Consider the following 20,676-nt stretch of genomic DNA (forward strand, 5'->3'; position numbering starts at 1 on the left):
AAACAACCAAAAAAAACAAAATACACGAAATGATACCTAAAACACTGTATGATCAACAAAAGGAAGAGACCTCTGAGCAACAGGAAGCAAATGAGATGAGTCCTCCCATGGCCATAGCTTATTGTCATGTAAGTATTTTTAGGAAAAAAATGAAAGTATGAGGTTGATAAGGTTCTTGTATAACATACAAATTGTACGAAAATAAAAAAACATACTTACAGCAGCTACAGGGATAAGAATCTCCACAAATAAACCAGCAAGTGCATGTTTTATGTCTTTATCTTTCACTTCTAAGAAATACTGAGCACATTCCTTAAAGGGAAAGAGGGTATATACTTAGATTAACAAAAGAGGAAAGGTTAAAGAATTTGTAATATCACAATAATTTTGTGAACACTCTACCATTTTACCAAAAAACTAAGGTCAATGCATCTTCAAGTCAAAAAACAAAGTTTGCCAGGCGTGATGGCTCAAACCTGTAATCCCAGCACTTTGGGAGGCTGAGGCGGGCAGATCACCTGAGGTCAGGAGTTTGAGACCAGCCTGGCCAGTGTGGTGAAATCCCGTCTCTATTTAAAAAAAAAAAAAAAATTAGCTGGGCCTGGTGGCAGGCGCCTGTAATCCCAACTACTTGGGAGGCTGAGGCAGGAGAATCGCTTCAATCAGGAAGGTGGAGACTGCTGTAAGCCGAGATCATGCCACTGCACCCCAGCCTGAGTGACAGAGTGAGACTCTGTCTCAAGGAAAAACAAACAAAAAAAATAATTTACACTTATGACAACTTAACACATGGAATAAGAGACTAAAATTGATGCCATTCATTTACATATATTTTGTTTCTTTTAAAAAGTCATGAAGAGCAAGAACTGTAGGCTTGCTCTATTTAGTGTCATTTAGAAGGTATATCACCTGCATAAATTGAAATGATGCTTCAAAATCTTCTACAGGATACATTTTTACTCGAAAAAATTTCATTCCCATTATTAAGCTGATGACACTTTGTACCACATGTGGGCTTTGTTCCTTTTGTCGCAGTTCTTTTAATTCTGTCACAAACTTCTTCCTTACAGCCTGAAACCTTTAATATACATGGAGACATCATTTGATTTGAATTAAAAACACTAATTTCCACATGATATTTAAGGGTAAAAATCAAAAGGTATGCTACCTAAATATCATATCCTTTCTCTACCTTCATTACAATTGCCAGAAAGGCACACAGAGGAAAATAAAAATTGCTACTATAAATTTGCTGTTCATTTATTTTAAAATTAAATTAAAAGTTTCTGAAGGAGAAATAATAGGATTTCGTTATTCCTATATTAACAATATACCACCATTACCATTTAATTAATAACCATAAAAAAAAATCAAAAAATCCACCCATAAAACATCACCATGTAAATCAGTGTCTCCAACTTTTAAGGCTCTTTTTATATAAAATCTGCAATTAGTTATATGGAGAGCATATTGAAGACTATAAAGTTTTTCACAGAGATAAGCCAATCAATCCTACAGTACTAATTATCACTTAAAATCAATACATCACTACACTGGCAAAAGGCTTTTGAAATGTGAGTATCATCCTGGATTCAAATCACAATTGTTAAAGCTAGTAAGCTTTTCTTAGCTTACATTTGAAAAGGACATCTAATAGTTTATTAATCAATAATACTTAATTATCCACCTCCCCCCTATATATTATGAAACAACTAAAGATTTTACTGATAATGTTACTTGGGGAAGCCAGTTTCTTAAAGTTAAAAAAACTTCAAAGCATGCTTTCCAATGGTCACTGACTACAGTGAGAAGAACAACAACAACAAAAAAATTAACAAAATATGGATACATGATTGAAATATAACATCTATTTTGATTTTAATCTTGGAGACTATGATACCATTTTTCATGATTGTATTCTTTAGCACTTCATTAAGAAAATTTTTATAAAATGGATAAACTCTTTCCATTGAAATATTAGAATCTAAGGATTTTTTCCTTTTGTTAAACTACTTATAAAAATTATTAGTCACTACAAACCAAGAAAACACATACACCAAGATTCAAATACACCCCCAACCTTTATCTCCTTCTCTTCCCCACTCCCACTCAACCCCACCACCTGCCCCCTTAGGTGCTATCAGCCTAACTCAAAGTGGATCCTTTCACATTTTCTCCCATGCTTATTACACGCATGAGCAGAAAACACCTTAATATTGCTCTAAAGTGGCATTTCTCCTACCACTAGCCAGGTGAGGCTGAGTACCATTTCATACATTTATTTACTGGCTGTTTGGACTTACTATCCTTGCCATCTAGAGTTAACTTAGCCATGATGGAGTGTCTCCTGGATCCAACTTGCTAATATATTATTTAGAATTTCTGGTCTATATTCCTGAGATAGAAACTCAGTTTTGACAAAAATAAAAATAACATAAACAAACTGACATAAAGAGAAATACATCACTGCTCATATCTATGTTTTTGGGTCAATCTAATTACATGTGAGATATTAATATGATACTGTCAATGTCTAAATCATTTGAAATACTCAAACCATAAGATATTAAAAAATTATCATCTATCTCTAAATTATTTAAAATACTCAAACCATATTCTAAGTTCTACAGTATTGGCTATACAAGGGTTCCTAGTATATTAAAAAATTTAAAAATATGCTAAATAAAATATTTCACTTAATATTAAAATGCAAACTACTTAAACATTAATAATAATTTTACTTGCCTTCTTAGAATTTAGAAAGATTGTTTGTTATATGATGATTTCAGGGTCAAAGACTCTTTAAAACACATCCAAGAAAATACCATTTGATACTTTTTTCCTTATAAATTTCCCAGTAGTAACAAAGGAAATCCAAAATCTTCCATAATTGTTACAGCAACCACAAGTTGCTAATGACAAATATATTTTACTGTTTACTAAAGTGATGGCTCAGTACAACTCAGTGTGTATAACTCCTAATGAATAACCCTTTTAACTGACTAATCTGGTATCTTTCATCTTTCCTTTTTGGTGTCTCTTTTACCAGTTCAAACTCTGTTTAGCATTAAAACAAATATGATTAGAAAACACTGCATTGCTATCTGAGGAATACAAGTTCTCACCTGGAAAATAATTATTAGCTCTGTAAAGAGTCTCTAAAAAAAGCTTCTAACAGAATTGTTAAAAATAGGGAAAAAGATAGTGTCCTAACTATGGTTGGCAATTTCTGATTTGTTCGATTCAGACATTTATAGAAAACCCCAAATAAAATTAAAACAAGTGGTGAAATTGAGATATGACTATTAAAGAGTTTCTGAGAAACAGAGCAGTAAAGTAATAAAAGGTGGGGCTGACTTAGTGCTACGATGAAAATGGTGGATTTAGAACTATCAGTATCTACTGTATTCATTGGTAATGAAGCATTCTAAAATGCAAAGAAAATCTAAATGGGTGATTTATAAAACTTACTTTGATTGGGCAAGAACCCCTATCACCTCTGCATATAAATCCGCAATAATATGCACATTCCCAGTGTTGGTTCCTGAATATCTAAAATAATAAAAGAACAAACATAACATTTCATTAAATTTTTCTACAACCTCTCTTTCCTAATACATTTGAAAATTCATATCAGAGTGTTGCATAATTTTCTCTGAATATTCATTTATATGATAAAAGCAATACTAGTTGTATTCTACCTTCAATTTTACTTTACTATGATATTTAACCTTCTGGTTCTTACATATCCAATCTATAGTACTAAGAAATATTTTTACAAAATCTTTCTAATCAGCATTTTTTGTGGATTTAAAAGAGATGGGGGCTGGATGCAGTGGCTCACACCTATAATCCCAGCACTTTGGGAGGCCAAGCTGGGTGGATCGCTTGGAGCCCAGGAGTTCAAGTCCAGTCTGGGCAACATGGCAAAACTCTGTTTCTACAAAAAATACAAAAATTAGCTGAGTGTGGTGGCATGCACCTGTAGTCCCAGCTACTCAGGAGGCTGAGTTGGGAGGATCACTTGAGCCCAGGAGGTCAAGGCTGTAGTGAGCCATGATCTCATCTCTGCACTCCAGGCTGGATGAAAGTGAGACCTTGTCTCAAGAAAGAAGAAAAAAAAAAAGGAAGATAATAATTGCCTTGAACTCTCAAAACAAATCATCAATAAGAATTCAAATAGCTCAGACCTGGATTGCAAAAAAAAGGCAACAATCCCAAGTTAGTATTTTACTTACCCTTCCTTATGTTTAAAGTGCTTAAAAGCTAAGTTTAGAACTTCATGAACTAAGGGATCGGGTACAGGATGAACAGGAATCTAGAATTTAAAAACATTATCAAGTAAGTAAGAGTTAAATAAGTTATTGGTTTTTCATGAGTATTCTCATCAATTCAACTAATTAAATCAATAATCAATCTTACTTTTCATGGGATTATTACTAATCTGTCAATCTTTCTTCTGAGAATCTCATTTTCTCTAAGAATTTGGTTACTCATCAAATTTCACAAGTTCTAAATTTAAGAATACTAGCTTTATAATCACAAATCACTAAACTATGGACTATGCAGTGGGAAAAGCAATAGTTGTTACTGCTTAATAGTTACTGTCAGAAAGCTAAAGAGACACGTACACCTCCCTGTAACACAAAAAAGCACCTTTGTAATGAGTCAGCCCTACATTTCATATAGCCCGATTTTGAACTGTCATGAAAATGGCCACAAGGGACACTATCTTTTCTAACAATCTTAAACTATTTATAGACTTATTATTAAAAACCTGACATTTAAATATTCTCATTTCAACTCAAAAAAAGTATATGCTAGTTCCTATTATGTAAAACAAATTTTAAAAATTTAAACCAGTAATAAAAGCCCTACTCCTCCAACACACATAATCACTATTAACAACTTCATGTACATCCTTCCAGACTTTTTCCTACACATCCTCACACACAGGCATGCGTGCATTCCTTAGTTTTACTTAACCGAATAATGTATCTTTCCATGTCAGTATTTAGAGCTCCTCCTTATACTTTCTAACAACCACATAATATTCAATATGTATATATCACAATTTGAGGAGCCCCCTATTAATGAACATTTCAATCCAGATTTTCAATATTCAAGTAGTACTACAATAAACATCTTGTGCATTTAACATTATATACTTGTAGAGTTCCATGGGAAAGACTCCGAAAGAAGGAACTGCTGGGTTAAAGAGTTTACAAGTCATTGCTAACACATATTCTAGTTCTACACAGTTCTACATATCCTTCAGTATACATGGTGCACTGGTTCCAGGACCTCCGTGATAGCAAAATCTGCAGATGTTCAAGTTCCTGATATAAAATGGTGTAGTATTTGCATATAACCCTACGTATATCCTCCCATACACTTTAAATTATCTCTAGATTACTTACAGTATGTAACCCAATGTAAATGTTACATAAATAGTTGTTATACTGTATTTTCCATTATTTATTATTATTTTTATTTATATATATTGCTTTAATTTTTACTTTTTGTGGGTATCTACCAGGTGTATATATTTATGGGGCATTTTTATATTTTTGATCCAAGGTTGGCTGAATCCATGGATGTGGAACTTACAGAGATATGAAGGCCCTGACTATGTGGGTCTATTTTTGAGCTCTCCATTATGTTCTATCAATCAATTTGTATGTGTCTATACCAAAACCACACCATCTTATTAATTACTAGAGTTTAATAATAAGTTCTCATATCTAGTAGTGCAGGTCCTCTCCTTACTTTTCTTCAGAGATGGCTTGGCTATTCTTGGCCATTATTCTTCCATATTCCATTTACAGTCACCTTTTCAAGTTCCATAAAAACTGTTAGGATTTTTATTAGAGCTGCAATGCATCTATAGAACAATATGAAGTAACTATATTTGTATATATTTACGTGAAATAACTTTTAGTATATTTTCTAATTTTCTGGTTTTGTGCTTTGACAGAGGTGCTTGATTTCACTAATCGTAAGGAGAATGAAAATCTGCAAGACATCATTTTATACCTATTTGATGGGAAAAAAATTAAGTCTGAAAATACCAAATAGTAGAGATAACGTAAAAAAAGTGAGGTTTTGTATATATTGTTGCAAAGGAGCATGCAATCTAGTGAAGGAGATCAGGTATGTCACCCTACAATATATAATTTGGCATGCAGATTATTTTAAGCTAAAGGCAATTGAGAAAGAGCAGATCAGGAAAAGTTTCCTCTACAATCCTTACTAAATAACTATTACATTTCATTAGTTTTCTGCATATATTTACCTTCCCACAATTTTACTGTTTCTAGAAGCCCAAACCTTTTTCCTTTGTCTTATCACTACTCTACAACTTTACAACTTATCACTCTTTGTTAAAATGGTATATATACCAGTCTGTACCTGGATCTTTGAAAAAAAAAAAGTGTATTAATTTTTAGATCTTCACATATTTACTACGAGGCATCCATGTGCATTCGTAATAAACCTTTTGACCCTGGTAATCCTTCTCTTGTCAGTTTAGTTTGTAGGGCCCCAGGCACTAAATCCAAGAAGGTAGAGCAAAAAGTTTTTTCTTCCCCTATACAGTAGTTCTTCTGTATCTACAGTTTTGCTTTCTGTGGCTTACCCAAGGTCAACCATGGTTTGAAAATACTGTGTGTGCATGTGTGTGCGTGTGTGTGTGTATGTGTCACCACATGCATACACTTTTATTATAGTATATTGTTATAACTGTTCTATTTTATTATTAGTTATTGTTGTAAATCTTCTACTGTGCCTGGTTTATGATTTCAACTTTATTGTGAGTATGTATGTACACAAAGAAACATAATACAGGCTTAATATCCCCTATCTGAAATGCTTGGGACCAGAAGGGTTTTGGATTTCTGATTTTCTTAAATTTTGGAATATTTACGTATACATAATGAGCTATCTTGGGATAAGACCCAAATCTAATCACAAAATATGTTTGTTTCATATACAACTTATATACATAGCTTGAAGGTTATTTTATAAAATATGTTAAATAATTTTGTTCATGAAACCAAGTTTTGACTGTGTTTGACTGCAACCCATCACATGAGGTGAGGTGTATAATTTTCCACTTGCAGTGTCATATTGGTGCTCAAAAAGTTTTGGATTTTGGGACATTTCAGATTAGGGATGCTCAACCTGTATATACAGGGTTTGATATTATCCATAATTTCAGGCACCAACTAGGAGTGCTGGAACATATTCCCTGAGAATAAAGGGAGACTACTATATTTGCTCCAGTTATGACTGAAGTTTAACAATGACGGCCAAAGACAACACTCAGCCATGCTATGTGTTCTTTATTGCCACCCTACTACCACCATCTACACTTTCTGTGTTTATAACACTTGTAGCAGTCTTACAAGATACAGGTATACCTCCTATTTAACAGATGAGGGAAATGAAGTTAAGAGGTTGCTGTGTACTTCTCTAGAATATACTATGTCCCTAGATCCTGATATATGAAAATGCATTTGAGGCTGGGCACAGTGGCTCACACCTGTAATCCCAGCATTCTGGGAGGTCGAGGTGGGTGGATCACCTGAGGTCAGGAGTTTGAGACCAGCCTGGCCAACATGGCGAAACCTCCTCTCTACTAAAAAATATAAAAATTAGCCGCATATGGTAGCATGTGCCTGTAATCACAGCTACTCAGAAGGCTGAGGCAGAAGAATTGTTTAAACCCAAGAGGTGGAGGTTGCAATGAGCCGAGACTGCACCACTGTACTCCTGCATGGGCGACAGAGAGTGACTCCATCCAAAAAACAAAAGAAAAAAAAAGGCATTTGAATAAATAAAACAAATGAGCAAGAAAACTTCGGTCTTATCATACTACTGCCAGGAAAGAAAGAGAAACACAGAGAAGTAAAAGAAGAAATACATCTCATCCTTAATTTTAATTAAAAATACATAAGTTCTGCTGAGACAGAGTTCGAGGTGTGATAAAAAATACATAAGTTCTAAAAATTTTCCTTTAAGAATGAACATTATGGCCGGGCGCGGTGGCTCAAGCCTGTAATCCCAGCACTTTGGGAGGCCGAGACGGGCGGATCACGAGGTCACAAGATCGAGACCATCCTGGCTAACACGGTGAAACCCCGTCTCTACTAAAAAATACAAAAAACTAGCCGGGCGAGGTGGCGGGCGCCTGTAGTCCCAGCTACTCGGGAGGCTGAGGCAGGAGAATGGCGTGAACCCGGGAGGCGGAGCTTGCAGTGAGCTGAGATCCGGCCACTGCACTCCAGCCTGGGCGACAGAGCGAGACTCCGTCTCAAAAAAAAAAAAAAAAAAAAAAAAAAAAAAGAACATTATCAGAACACAGACATCCTGAAAGTCCCTATTTCTTCTCTTATTTTCAGTGTTACAAAAAAAAAAAAAAAATTCTCAAACTGAATCTCCTAAGAAAAGAATCTCATTTCAGCTCACAAAGAAAAAGTTCTACTTTCACGGAGTAGTATCTCCATCTTGAGTATCAAGAATTTCTAAGATCTTGTCACTGGTGTGATTTTAGATGCAGCTCTAATTCAACTTCAACATGCAAGAAAATCTAGTAGAAACTATAGTAACAGGCTGGGTGCGATGGCTCATGCCTGTAATCCCAGCACTTTGAGAGGCGGAGGCAGGCAGATCACCTGAGGTCAGGAGTTCGAGACCAGCCTGACCAATATGGTGAAACCCTATCTCTTCTAAAAATACAAAAATTAGCCAGGTGTAGTGGCGCGCACCCGTAATCTCAGCTACTCGGGAGGTTGAGGCAAGAGAACTGCTTGAATCAGGGAAGCGGAGGTTGCAGTGAGCCAAGATCACACCATTGCACTCCAGTCTGGGCGACAGAGTGAGACTCCATCTCAAAAAGAAACAAAGAAAGAAAGAAACTATAATAACAAATATTCAGGTTTATTCTAAGGCTGTTTCCACTACCACTGCCAAAAATTTAATGCTTTTATCATATTATGAAAGTAAAGAACAAAAAAAAAAAGAGCTTAAGATAGTGGGAAGTTAGACTAGTCCATTCATTAGCTAAATGACCAATTTTCAGCACCAAGGAGTGTAAACAACATCACACACTAGCAGAATGACAAATCCCCTCCCATGTGTACCTTTGGGACTGCTCATCAATATCTAAAATGCTATTAAGTCTGAAAATGCAAACAATCTACTCTGTAGACATAAAAGATATCACCACCTTCTGACACTTCAAAATAGTATGAATAAAACCAAGAGCTTGAAAGGGCTCACAAACTAGGTTTCTCAACTTCTTGTTTGTTTGAAAGAATGAACATATGACTAAAATTCAATATTAAAAAGAGTATTGCTTCAAACTTTATAAATGTGATACTGCTGTTTAAACATGCTTTTATCATGGATGTAAGTCCTTTGGTACTGACATACTACTTTTAGTTCTAACATACTACTTTTAGTTAGGCACTACCCCAAATTTATTCTAATGACTTTTTTAGAAAAGTAAAATTAGTCCTCTATTATCTGGAATTAATTCTGTTTCCAAGGTGAATTCCACTACTTAATTTCATGATATTTACATTAGCTCTTTGTCTAACTTGTTACAATAAAAACTTTCATTCAATTTTATAAAATACTGGCCATTTCCACTATTCACAATAGCAAAGACTTGGAACCAATCCAAATGTCCATCAATGATAAACTGGAGAAAGAAAATGTGGCACATACACACCATGGAATACTCTGCAGCCGTAAAAAAAGGATGAGTTCATGTCCTTTGCACGGACATGGATAAAGCTGGAAAACATAATTCTCAGCAAACTAACACAAGAACAGAAAACCAAACACTGCATGTTCTCACTCATAAATGGGAGTTGAACAATGAGAACACATGGACACAGGGAGCGGAACATCACACACTGGGGCCTGTTGGGGGGTCGGGGGCTAGGGGAGGGGCAGTATTAGGAGAAATACCTAATGTAGATGACGGGTTGATGGGTGCAGCAAACCAACACGGCATGTGTATACCTATGTAACAAACCTGCATGTTCTGCACGTGTACCCCAGAAATATTATTATTTTATTATAAATATAATAATATATTTAATAATATATTATTAAAGTATAATAATAATTTAAAATACTGACCATTTCAACCTAATGTATCACATATTTTACCAATGAGAATTAAGTTTATTTTTATCATTAAAGAGAGAAAATTTGGAGTAAAATAAATGAATTTGCTTTATAATCTTCAGAAAATCACTACAATTAAGAACATTTCTTCACCCGTAAAATGAAAATAACAGATAATATGTATTGAGGACTTTTCATGCATCAGACATTATTGTATTTAATTCTTATGATTCTACAAAAATGATATTATACATTTTTATAGAGGAAGGGAGAGTCAGGGATAGTAACTTGCCCCAAGTTACAAAGCAAGCAAGAGAGCTGGCATATTAATAGTACTTGCCATGGCCATCTCCCAGGGTTTATTACGATAATGAGTTGGCACAAAGGATATAGAGTCCTTCATACATTTTGAAGAGATCCAAATGTGTGATTATTAGAGACAAAACAAATTATTCAAGAAACAAATAATTTCTAGTACATGAGGTCAAGGTCTAACCTATAAGGAATATTTACTCCTCAAGACTGAAACAACCATGTATCAACAGTTCAATCCTCTGGAGACTGTGCGCCTCATCACAATAATCCTGAACCACATTTTAATATAGGTGTATTATATGTGGCAAAAGTTAAAGTCCTATTAAATTCTAGATATATTACATTGTTTACTCTCCGGATCTATTAAACCTCACGTTATTCTGACAGAAGAAAATTGGGTTAGTCAGCGGTGATGTTTCAGAAAGCTCTATTGATTTTTACGTCATTTTCTCTAGTTTTATTAGAGAAGCTACAAAGACTTGCCTTTTACCAGGGGGAATAATCCCTATATTGGATTTCAGATGAATAAAGTGTATCTATGTTCTTGGTGAGATACATATAAATATATATATTTTTTTGATGAGTGCATTTAAATTAGCGTATGGGGATAATAGTAACAGAGGGGAAGAAGTAAGTACAAAGGATGCTATAGGTTGGAATAATATGGTGACAGATCCAAAGACAAAGTTAGCTATCAAGGCCACTGTATTTCTTTTTCACTTTGAGTCCATGTCAACCATGGGTCAGAAATGATTTTGTGCAGTGCAGTGAATGTGAACAATGTGTCCACCAAAGAAAAAAAAAAAATTTTTTTTTTTTTTTTAAGAGACAGGGTCTTGCACTATTGCCCAGGCTGGAGTACAGTGGTGCAATCATACGTCACCATAACCTCAAATCCCTAGGCTGAGGTGATCCTCCTGCCTCAGCCTCCAGAGTAGCTATGCCTATAGGCGCTTACCACCACACTCGGATAATTTTTTTTTTAAATATTTTGTAGAGATGGGGTCCCGCTACTAAAAAAAGTGTTATGTTTATAGATTTTTTTCCCCCACATGAAGACTTATCTGGACTGTGTTAAAAGAGGAGGAGGAGGGCTACAAAGGCAACAAGGAGGGGAAGAGGATAGGGAGGATGAGGGGGAAGAGACAGGAAAAATGCCTCCACAGGGTTGCCTGTGAATTGAAGTTCCGAAGCCAGTGCAATTGGGCAACTTTAGGATGAGGAGTGAGACTGACATCTAAGAAAAGGATGCCATGGGAAATGAACGAAGGAGGAAGGCACAATGGGGCCATGTCACTGGGGTTCCTGAATGCCAGTGTAGGGAGTCTGCCATTTCTCTGGCTGGAGGAAGAAACTCTATACTGTTCAAGCAAAAAAGTACAAATACTGGTTACCAATCCACTTAAATGACCTACTAATTAGCACACAAGATACATCAGGGATAAGTCGCAATGAGCAGTAGTCAGAGTCCATTGCTGGGCTGTGGCCATTTCCAGTCCTTAGCTCTTCCTACCCTAGTTACTGCTGCCTTAAAGTCTTAGTAACTCAGTTAAACCAAGAGATCACAGATGTCAAATTTGGCTTGTTAGCACAACTCCCAGAGGAGATTTCTTTCCTATCTCTACCAAAAAATTTTTATGAAATGCATACATTTAAGTGATTTAACCTTTAATTAACTCATTTGTCTATTTTACATATTTAAAATGTTTATTTGCAGATTTCAGAGTACCAAATAACTGTCTTTTCATATTCCTTATAAAAACACAAGCTAAATAAAACTGATTATACAATTCATATATTTTTATACTATGAGAAAAATAGACTGTCAATTAATTTTATATCTTACATTTGCTGTTTGTCACATATTGCTATGATTCTGACCTTTAGGCTTCCTAACTTGTTTTAAAATAATACAGTGTTCATGCCTGGAAATATATGGATCATCCTTGAATGATATAATTTCAAAGACCATGATCTTTTAAAAAAAAAAAAGCTTTCAAATTCAGCACAGGCATTTATACTGATCTAGAGTAGTAAAACTACTAAGACCATATCTGACATTATATTATATATTCATATCTTTACTGTGTATCTATCCCATTCAAGTGTAAGCTCATGAGTTTAGTGCCTAAAGCAGTTCCAGCACACAGTAGGCATTCTAATATTCATTGAATGAGTAAACATTCATAACTTATTATCTGAGGTATTCTCACTTGACTGAAAACCCTTTGCACATGACAATTCAGTACCCTTATCAAATCACCCCATTCCTCTATTAAAAGTGCACAATTATTACATGTTGGAATGCAGCCTTGGGGGCTTAGAGGAGAAATAAAGTGGAATAATGGATTGAAGTAGCTGAATGGCAGGCAAATACATTTACAGCTAAAAGCCAGTATTAACACAGTTTCCATTTAGCTCCATTTTGCTAACAAGATTTTTTATCTTAGATAGCATATAACAGTGAAAAAAAGAGAGGATGACAGCTAGGTACAGGGCAGGAAAGCCCCGGGCAACTGAAAGAAGTATAATTAAATTACAGGAATTTAGTTTATGTGGACTAAAATTCTAGACACAGCATCTTAAAGTAACTGAAACATGAAGGCACAGTAAGCAAAGAATAAGGAATACAGACTTAGCAGAAATAAAAGAGCTTACCTGCTTTAGAACTTCAACTAAAACTAAACAAAAAATGAAGTCTACTGCTAAGTCCCTCCTTTCAAGAAGATAATCTCTTTCACGTTGCTGTTCATCCCTGAAACAAGAACCCAAAATTAGTACTGCATTAAGATTATAACTTTAAAAATACCTATTAGTTAATAGCTCATGTTGCTTACTGTTTTCCTACTATGTAAAATGTGCTACAGCAATTGTTAATATGAAGCTTTTTGTTTTTTATTTTTGTCTTTTTGGTTTGAGACAGGGGTCTCTTTCTGTCACCCAGGCTGGAGTGCAATGCTGCAAACATGGCCCACCGCAGCTTCAACTTCCTGAGTTCATGTGATACTCCCACCTCAAGTAGCTAGACTACAGGCAAATGCCACCATGCCCAGCTAATTTTATTTATTTTTTTTAGAGAAGGGATCTCCCTATATTGTCCAGACTGGTTTCAAATTCCTAGGCTCAAGCGATCCTCCTGCCTGAGCCTCCCAAAGCAAATTACAAGCATGAGTCACAATACCCGGCCTAAAGCTTTTTAATAATCCAACATATGCATTAACATGTTTTTATGTTCTTTCCCTTTTTATATACTGGGTGTTTATTCAAAGTTCACTATTGTATCTGTTAGCATTTAAACCTAACCTAAAAGAATTAGTAAGAAGAAGAAAAGTATTTTAAATTTCATTTAGAAAACCTAGCATTGTTCCATATTTGATTACTAATTTTTTTTTGTTAAGAACTGAAACAAAAGTATTAACTTTTCAACATGAAAATACAGTACAAGGTATCCTTCTCACAAATTTAAGTTGAAAAATCACAAGTGGCATCTACTGAAGTCCAACACTAAACCATGGACAATCACCTGAACACAGGTGGCTCTTACATGCATGACAAGATTATCCTGGGAAATTTGAAGTAGGAGAAAACAAGTTCTAGGAATTGAGCTCCAAGAAGAGTATCATAGTACTATTATAACACAGGGTTTTGGCAGTCTTCCTGTATTATAATAATTGCCTCCCTTCATAAACCATATGAACAGGAACTTCTTTGAATATTTTCTTAACTTTATGACTATTAAAAGCTCCTCACTGAACTGCTGAAATGGCACTCCTAAATAGGTTTTTGTATTACTAATTTTTGCATGATACCCAGTATGAGTACTGTACGGCTACACCTAGTTTAACTGGTACCTTCTCTTGATTTATAGTTTATGTGTGAACTATCCTTCTCCCTTACTACCATCTTTGTAACAAAAGGAATCAACGCATTTGGCTTAGCAATCAAACAATAACAACCTTCAGTTGATAACAATATCACCCCTTCATTGGAAGTGTGTTAATTTCAGGCAAAACAGTGTAAAATAAACCACTTACCCCTTAGACTTTGTGCTAGACCGAGGCCTATATTCATAAGATTCATCTTCCGTTCCATTTTGGCGTCTGTACCAGTCAAACAAGGTGCGAAGTAAGGAAGGGAGACAGTGCTCTGCTACTGAGCTCATAGAGCTTATCAACTGAAAACACAAGATATTACCAGAAAATAAAGTGTAACACTGAATGTACCACACTCTTAGTTCTATTAGCTATCATTTAGAAATGAAAAAACACAGTAACTCAATGCAATAAATGTGCTTTAAAATTAAAACAACAGTCAAGGGTTTAGCCAAGTAATAAAGTTGGCTAAGTTTCACCCACTATTAAATTTTATCCAAATCCACACGGTTTAGCTCAATGGCTTTCAACCTTTTCCCTGCCTCCATATGCCACTCACATGTGTGAAAACATGCCCATTAGTAACATCCCTGATTAAATACACAGATATCTTAGGGGGAAGCATTACAAATAACATGTACTTCCTGCCCCGGCAACTCCTATGTGTTCATGTGAACAAATGATTCTAAAATGTTGGTACTACATCCACTACATGGATGAAAAGACACAAACAAAGACTACATTATATAAGAACTGTGGGGAAAGCTCCAATTTACTATGCTATGACAAAGAGGAGAATTATAATTACTCTGCTACCTGCAAATTAGCATGTTAGAAACATGTAAACAAGTGTGTAAGGCTTAGACTACATAAAAGTACAACATAAATGGTAAGTGTACTGTGATGAACAAATGTTACTAAATTTGGGGCATCCTTGAAACAGTCTGAATTCTAGGTGAACATCACAGATTCATTTCATGAATGAATCCAACTTGTCTGGACAGGCTACCATCAGCAGTCCCTAAGGTCACTCTTCATCTTGAGGATCCCAAGAAAATTTTTCTCTCTTCACAAAAATTTCTGCATGTAATTCAACCCATTTCTCATAAAATTAATATTCTGAAATCAGTATACAATTAAATATGCTTCATTCTGTTAACTTATTTTAAAAAGTATGGGTTGTAGGATATTCAAGGTCTCTTTTAGATCCATGACTAGAGCAGGAGTTAGTTAATGAAGAAGATAAATTGATACCTCTGTAAATTGAACATTTAATTTTCCTGTTATTTCATATTCTGCATAAAACTTCATCCAGAAAAAAAACAGAAAAGAATGAAACAGTTTATCTGATTCTGCTGGCTGTTCTTATTTTCAGTACTTATACTCTCCTTTAATCATCCTTTTATTGTAAATTATCATAATTTGACAGGTAAATAGTTTCTAATTAGAAAACTAAGGTAAAAACAAGGCTCTAATTTTATTTAACCATACTTTCAAAAAAATCTATTATTTTATTAACAATGAACACTATCACTCAGAGGAAATCCCTTGTAATATCTAAAGAAGGAACAATAAAACCCATCAACTATCGTAAACATACACAAAACAGTTTATACCACACAGAACTTTTTACTGTGAGCACCCTTCCAAAAAAAATCAAGCTATGAGGCACAATCATTTATAGTTTATTAATCATTTACAATAAAAATGAAAATTGTACTTAAAATGTTGTTTAATCAGATTTCAAATCCTGATTATGGATTGATTAGTACATGGATTCAAGATGTGAGTAATCTAAATAACTTTTGTAGTGGCATGAGACTTGAAAAGCACTGTATAAGGTGATCTTATTATAGTCTTATTGTAACAGAGGTCTTACTGCCCTATTTATGGTTTCTTCTTAGACCAGTGGCTATTTACTAAGTGTATATATCAGAATCACTAAGGAAGCTGTTATACATACAGGGGACTACAGCACCACCCTCAGTGATTCTGCTTCAGCAGAACTGGAGTGGGATCCTGGAACACAGTATTTTGGTAAGTCTCCACCAAGTAATTCTAACCACTCTTCTTTATTTAGTCAATTAGCCTAATATGAACATTAAACTCTATTTCTGAGATATAAAATTTTGGGTCAGTGTCCCAGGAATACTATACAGTAAAGAAAGCTAATTTAAGTTACTGGTTTTTAAAAACAACAACCATATATTAAAATACTTATAACAAAACTGATCCAACATTTAATCCAAGCAAGAGGAAGAATTAACATTAGAAGATCAGCACAAGAGTTGTTAGACACTGGCATTCTACATGCAGATTGAGAGTCAAAACAGACAAATAAATAAATGTTAAAAGGTAAAATATTATTATGTAAAAAGTGTGGCAATTGATGTAGAAGGAAAGACTGAGGGATGTAACTGAAAACGAAAAATATGAAAGGGCACATTAAAGAGATTAATGATGCAAAGTTGTAAAAAGCTAAATGAAGTGAAACTAATCACAGTTCATTTTACTACTTATTTTTAAAAACTATCAATTCTAGAATGAATTAAGCATACAAGGATATATAGCATCACGAAACAAAATTAAGGAATTCCTTAATATTGAATATATTTGGGTCAGACTATTAGGATGAACACTATTTCCAGGGGGAAAAAAAATTCTCCCAAAATTGGCATACCTGATCAAACTGAAGATCTTCACCCCTCTGAAGAGATCTGGACAATAGCTTCTCCTACAATTAAAAAAAAAAAAATTAAAAATTAAAATAAAGCACAAATATAAAATATTAGAAATCTTCTATATAATAAACAGTTTCGATTTGTGAGTTTGGTTTTGCCTTTGTTTTCACTCTTGTTATTAAATTGTTTTAAAGAAAGATAAGCCTCCTCTTTGCCCAAGGTCACATGGCTAATTTAAGTGTAGCTCCAGAGGCAAGGCTCTCACTGTGATACTCTCCATACCAAAGAAAGTGGTTGTGCTCATGATCTCCTTTTGTAACAAGTTTAAGTTTGAAAGTTCTTAGACTACAAACTTAAAGTTCAACATAGGTTTTGTTTAGATTCAAGTTCAAAAGTCAACAGGATGTGTTCTTTCTTTCATTCATTCAAGAGTTTACAGAAAAGCAGTCTAGTACAAAGGTTATCACTAGCCAGAGGGCCTTGGTGTGACCTTTGGCTTGACAATCACCAAGTGAATGACCATAGGCTGATGCCTTATGGTCTCTGTGCTTCAGTCTTCTTATCTGAAAAAACAAGGTGGTTGTCAAATACTGGAATCAGCAATATGCCCGTTCTGTTTAAAAGCTTATAGCTTTTAAATATCTGTTCAATACTTAACCTCACTCATTAGAGAAATACAAGTTAAAAAAAAAACAAAGAAATACTTTGGGTATAATATATTGTATATACACATTCGCTAACATTGGCTAGTAATATAAAATACCTCTTATATGTGTATGTAAAAATATATTTTGTGTGTATATATAAAAGAATCACGTCTTTACCAGTGGAGAGAGAAACTTGATAGTTAGAAAAAGAGATAAAAGTTGGGGTCTGAGGATGAAAAGTTGTTACTGCACAAACTTACAGAAGCCAAGAAGAAAGAGTATTTCATTAAAAATAAATAGTATATTGCCAGTACAATACTTTCATGAGGTAACCTTCCAGTATGACTGCTTCCTATTAATTTAACTGACACCAGGAGAAGTTTCTGATTTAGTGGCATATCTTGCTTCAGCACAGAACAATCTCTCCTATCACATACCAGAATTTTTTTTAACTTTGCATCTGTTGATTTTTTTACTGAACAAACAAATATTAAGTTCCTTCTATGGGCAAGTAACATCTACAAAACACAGAAGACTTGGTGGGACTCACTGTGGAAAGCAAGACCCTCTATCCTTCAACCACTGAGTCTAGGGGGCATAACAGATACTAAAGTCTCTCTACCCTCTCTCATCTGCATATGTACTCATTCTTGCTTGTATGAGGAAATGCCCAAAAGGGGTTAGTCTACATCACTGTCTAAAATTAGTATAGAAAAATCACCATTGGTACATAAAGAGGCTTCCACCCAGTAGAAAACAGGAGACTGAAGAAATGGACTATGATGCTATCTTGCAATGGGTTGAGAGAAAGTGGGAGTAAAGAAAATCTTGGACTAATAAAAGTTAAGATGGATACTGGATACTGTAATGCTAATTTTACATATCAACTTGACCGGACCATGGGGTTCCCAGATATTTGATTAAACATTATTCTGGATGTGTTTGTGAGAGTATCTGTGGATGAGATTAAAATGCGAATCAGGAGACTGAGTAAAGCAGATTGCCTTCCCCTATGTGGGTAGGTTTCATCCAGTCAGCTGAAGGCCTGAACAGAACAAAAGGGGTGACCTTCCCATGAGTAAGAGGGAATTCCTCCTGCATGACTGACTTGAGCTAGGACATCCGTCTTTCTCTGCCTACAGACTCAAAGTGAAACGTCAGTTCTTCTTGGGTTTTGAGTGTGCTGGCTTTCAGACAGAAGTTATATCATGGGCTCTCCTGGTTCTCAAGCCTTCAAATTCAGACTGGAACTCCACCATTGTTTCTCTTGGGTCCCCTGCTTGTTGACTGCAGATTTTGGGACTTCTGAGCCTCTGAAATCATATGAGCCAATTCCTTGTAATCTATAATAAATCAATCTCTCTTTCTACATACATACAAACACACACCCTATTGGTTCCACTTCTCTGGAGAACCCTAAACAATACAAACATAATTTCTAATTTAATCTCCTCTTTGACTCAAGAAAAGAACATGTCCCAGGGAAAAAATGTACACACATTTGCAAAAAAGTGTATAGAAGGACATTCACTATCAACGGAAAAAATGAGAAGCAACGTCAATGTACAACAATAAAACTTTGGGTCAATAAGTCATGGCATATTCTTAAGCAGTTGGCCTTCCATATCCTTGAGTTATGCATCCATGGATTCAACCAACCTTGGATTAAAAGCAGTAAAAAATAAAATAAAATTGCATCTGTACTGAACATGTACAGACTTGTGTCATTATTCCCTAAACAATATGGTATAACAACTATTTCTATAGCATTTACATTGCATGATATCTTATAAGCAATCCAGAGATGATTTAAAGTATATGGGAGGATGTGCATAGGTTATATGCAAATATCATGCCATGTTATATAAGGGACTTGAGCATTCATGAATTTTGGTATCCAAGGGAGGTCTTGGCACAATCCCCCATGGACACCAAGGGACAATTGTATTAGAATATTGTGTAGTCAGTTAAGTAACAGATAGACATAAATTTGTAGATTGACCAGAATGTTCTCAATATATAAATTGGAGAATAACAGATAAAAGGAAAGAAAGTATGTATCTATGGCAGTTAATACATATAAATTTAAAACTCTAGGAATATATATATCATACATTAATATGTAAAGCACAATTATAAGTCATTTTTCATTACACCATTATTAACTTCATTTTCATTTTCTGAGTTTTCTACAAAGAACACAGATGACTTGTTCTCATCCTTAAACTCGAGGGTTGCTGCTGGTACTTGGTGGTATCCAGCAAATCCATTTAATTATAGAATACAATATAGCCACGAAAATTATGGTTACAGAATAAAAGTGTTTTAAAACATTAAAATAACAATATACCTCAACAAAAACCAGGAAGTATGGAGAAGTGAGGTGGTTTAATTTCCTCATTGTCAAATCTGTTTGTCAATAAACCTCTCTCTCTATGTGTGTGTGTGTTTTATGTATACATGTGTAAATGTATGCTTATGTTTATATTTAACTTTAAAGATATCTTAAGAACTATTCACTCTGTAACAAAAACATTATCTGAATGTAAAAATTAAATCATTTTCATTTTAGTTTTATGTTCTGTTAATTTAAACAAAATTAACAATTATAACTAAATTATATCAGCTAATTGATAAACATAATTAATCAAATTAATTAAACCATTATAATTAGTTTAACTTAAAATAGCATGTATGATGTGATTCTTTTTGTCAGTCTTTCTACCTGCTTGCCTCGCTGGCTGCCCCACATAGGGTTACTATATATATATTCACAAGAGATGTTTGTGATTATGTTTATAAATACATGATAGTTGGTTTTTCTGTCGAGATTTTCAGGATGATTTTCTAAACTGTCTATATCATGTATTTTAATTGAAATTTATATTAAATACATATCACAGAAAAAGTCATTCTCTGAAATAAATATATAAGAGATTTATGAAGCTTCTCTATCCAATAGTCCCCATTTTTTCTCTCATGTATGATTAATCTTTATGAAAACAAAATCACAAATGTATT

At 34.5% G+C, this 20,676-nt stretch overlaps 1 protein-coding gene across 26 annotated transcripts in view; it reads right to left on the reverse strand.

Moving 5' to 3' along the window:
* Positions 1-20,676, reverse strand: part of FRYL (FRY like transcription coactivator) — a 285,578-nt gene that overhangs the window by 120,258 nt on the left and 144,644 nt on the right. For all 26 annotated transcript variants that reach the window (XR_004182756.1, XM_031664438.1, XM_031664443.1 and 23 more), the window contains 7 exons: positions 17,008-17,061; positions 14,490-14,629; positions 13,114-13,210; positions 4,239-4,318; positions 3,472-3,552; positions 910-1,078; positions 220-312 (listed from right to left, as the gene is read on the reverse strand). Coding sequence is in view for 25 of the 26 variants with exons in the window: in XM_031664438.1 (XP_031520298.1) it covers positions 220-312; positions 910-1,078; positions 3,472-3,552; positions 4,239-4,318; positions 13,114-13,210; positions 14,490-14,629; positions 17,008-17,061 (714 nt within the window). In the remaining variant the exon portion in view is untranslated. The remainder of the gene's footprint in view (positions 1-219; positions 313-909; positions 1,079-3,471; positions 3,553-4,238; positions 4,319-13,113; positions 13,211-14,489; positions 14,630-17,007; positions 17,062-20,676) is intronic.

Source organism: Papio anubis, chromosome 3, assembly GCF_008728515.1.
Source record: "Papio anubis isolate 15944 chromosome 3, Panubis1.0, whole genome shotgun sequence".
NCBI lineage: Eukaryota > Metazoa > Chordata > Mammalia > Primates > Cercopithecidae > Papio > Papio anubis.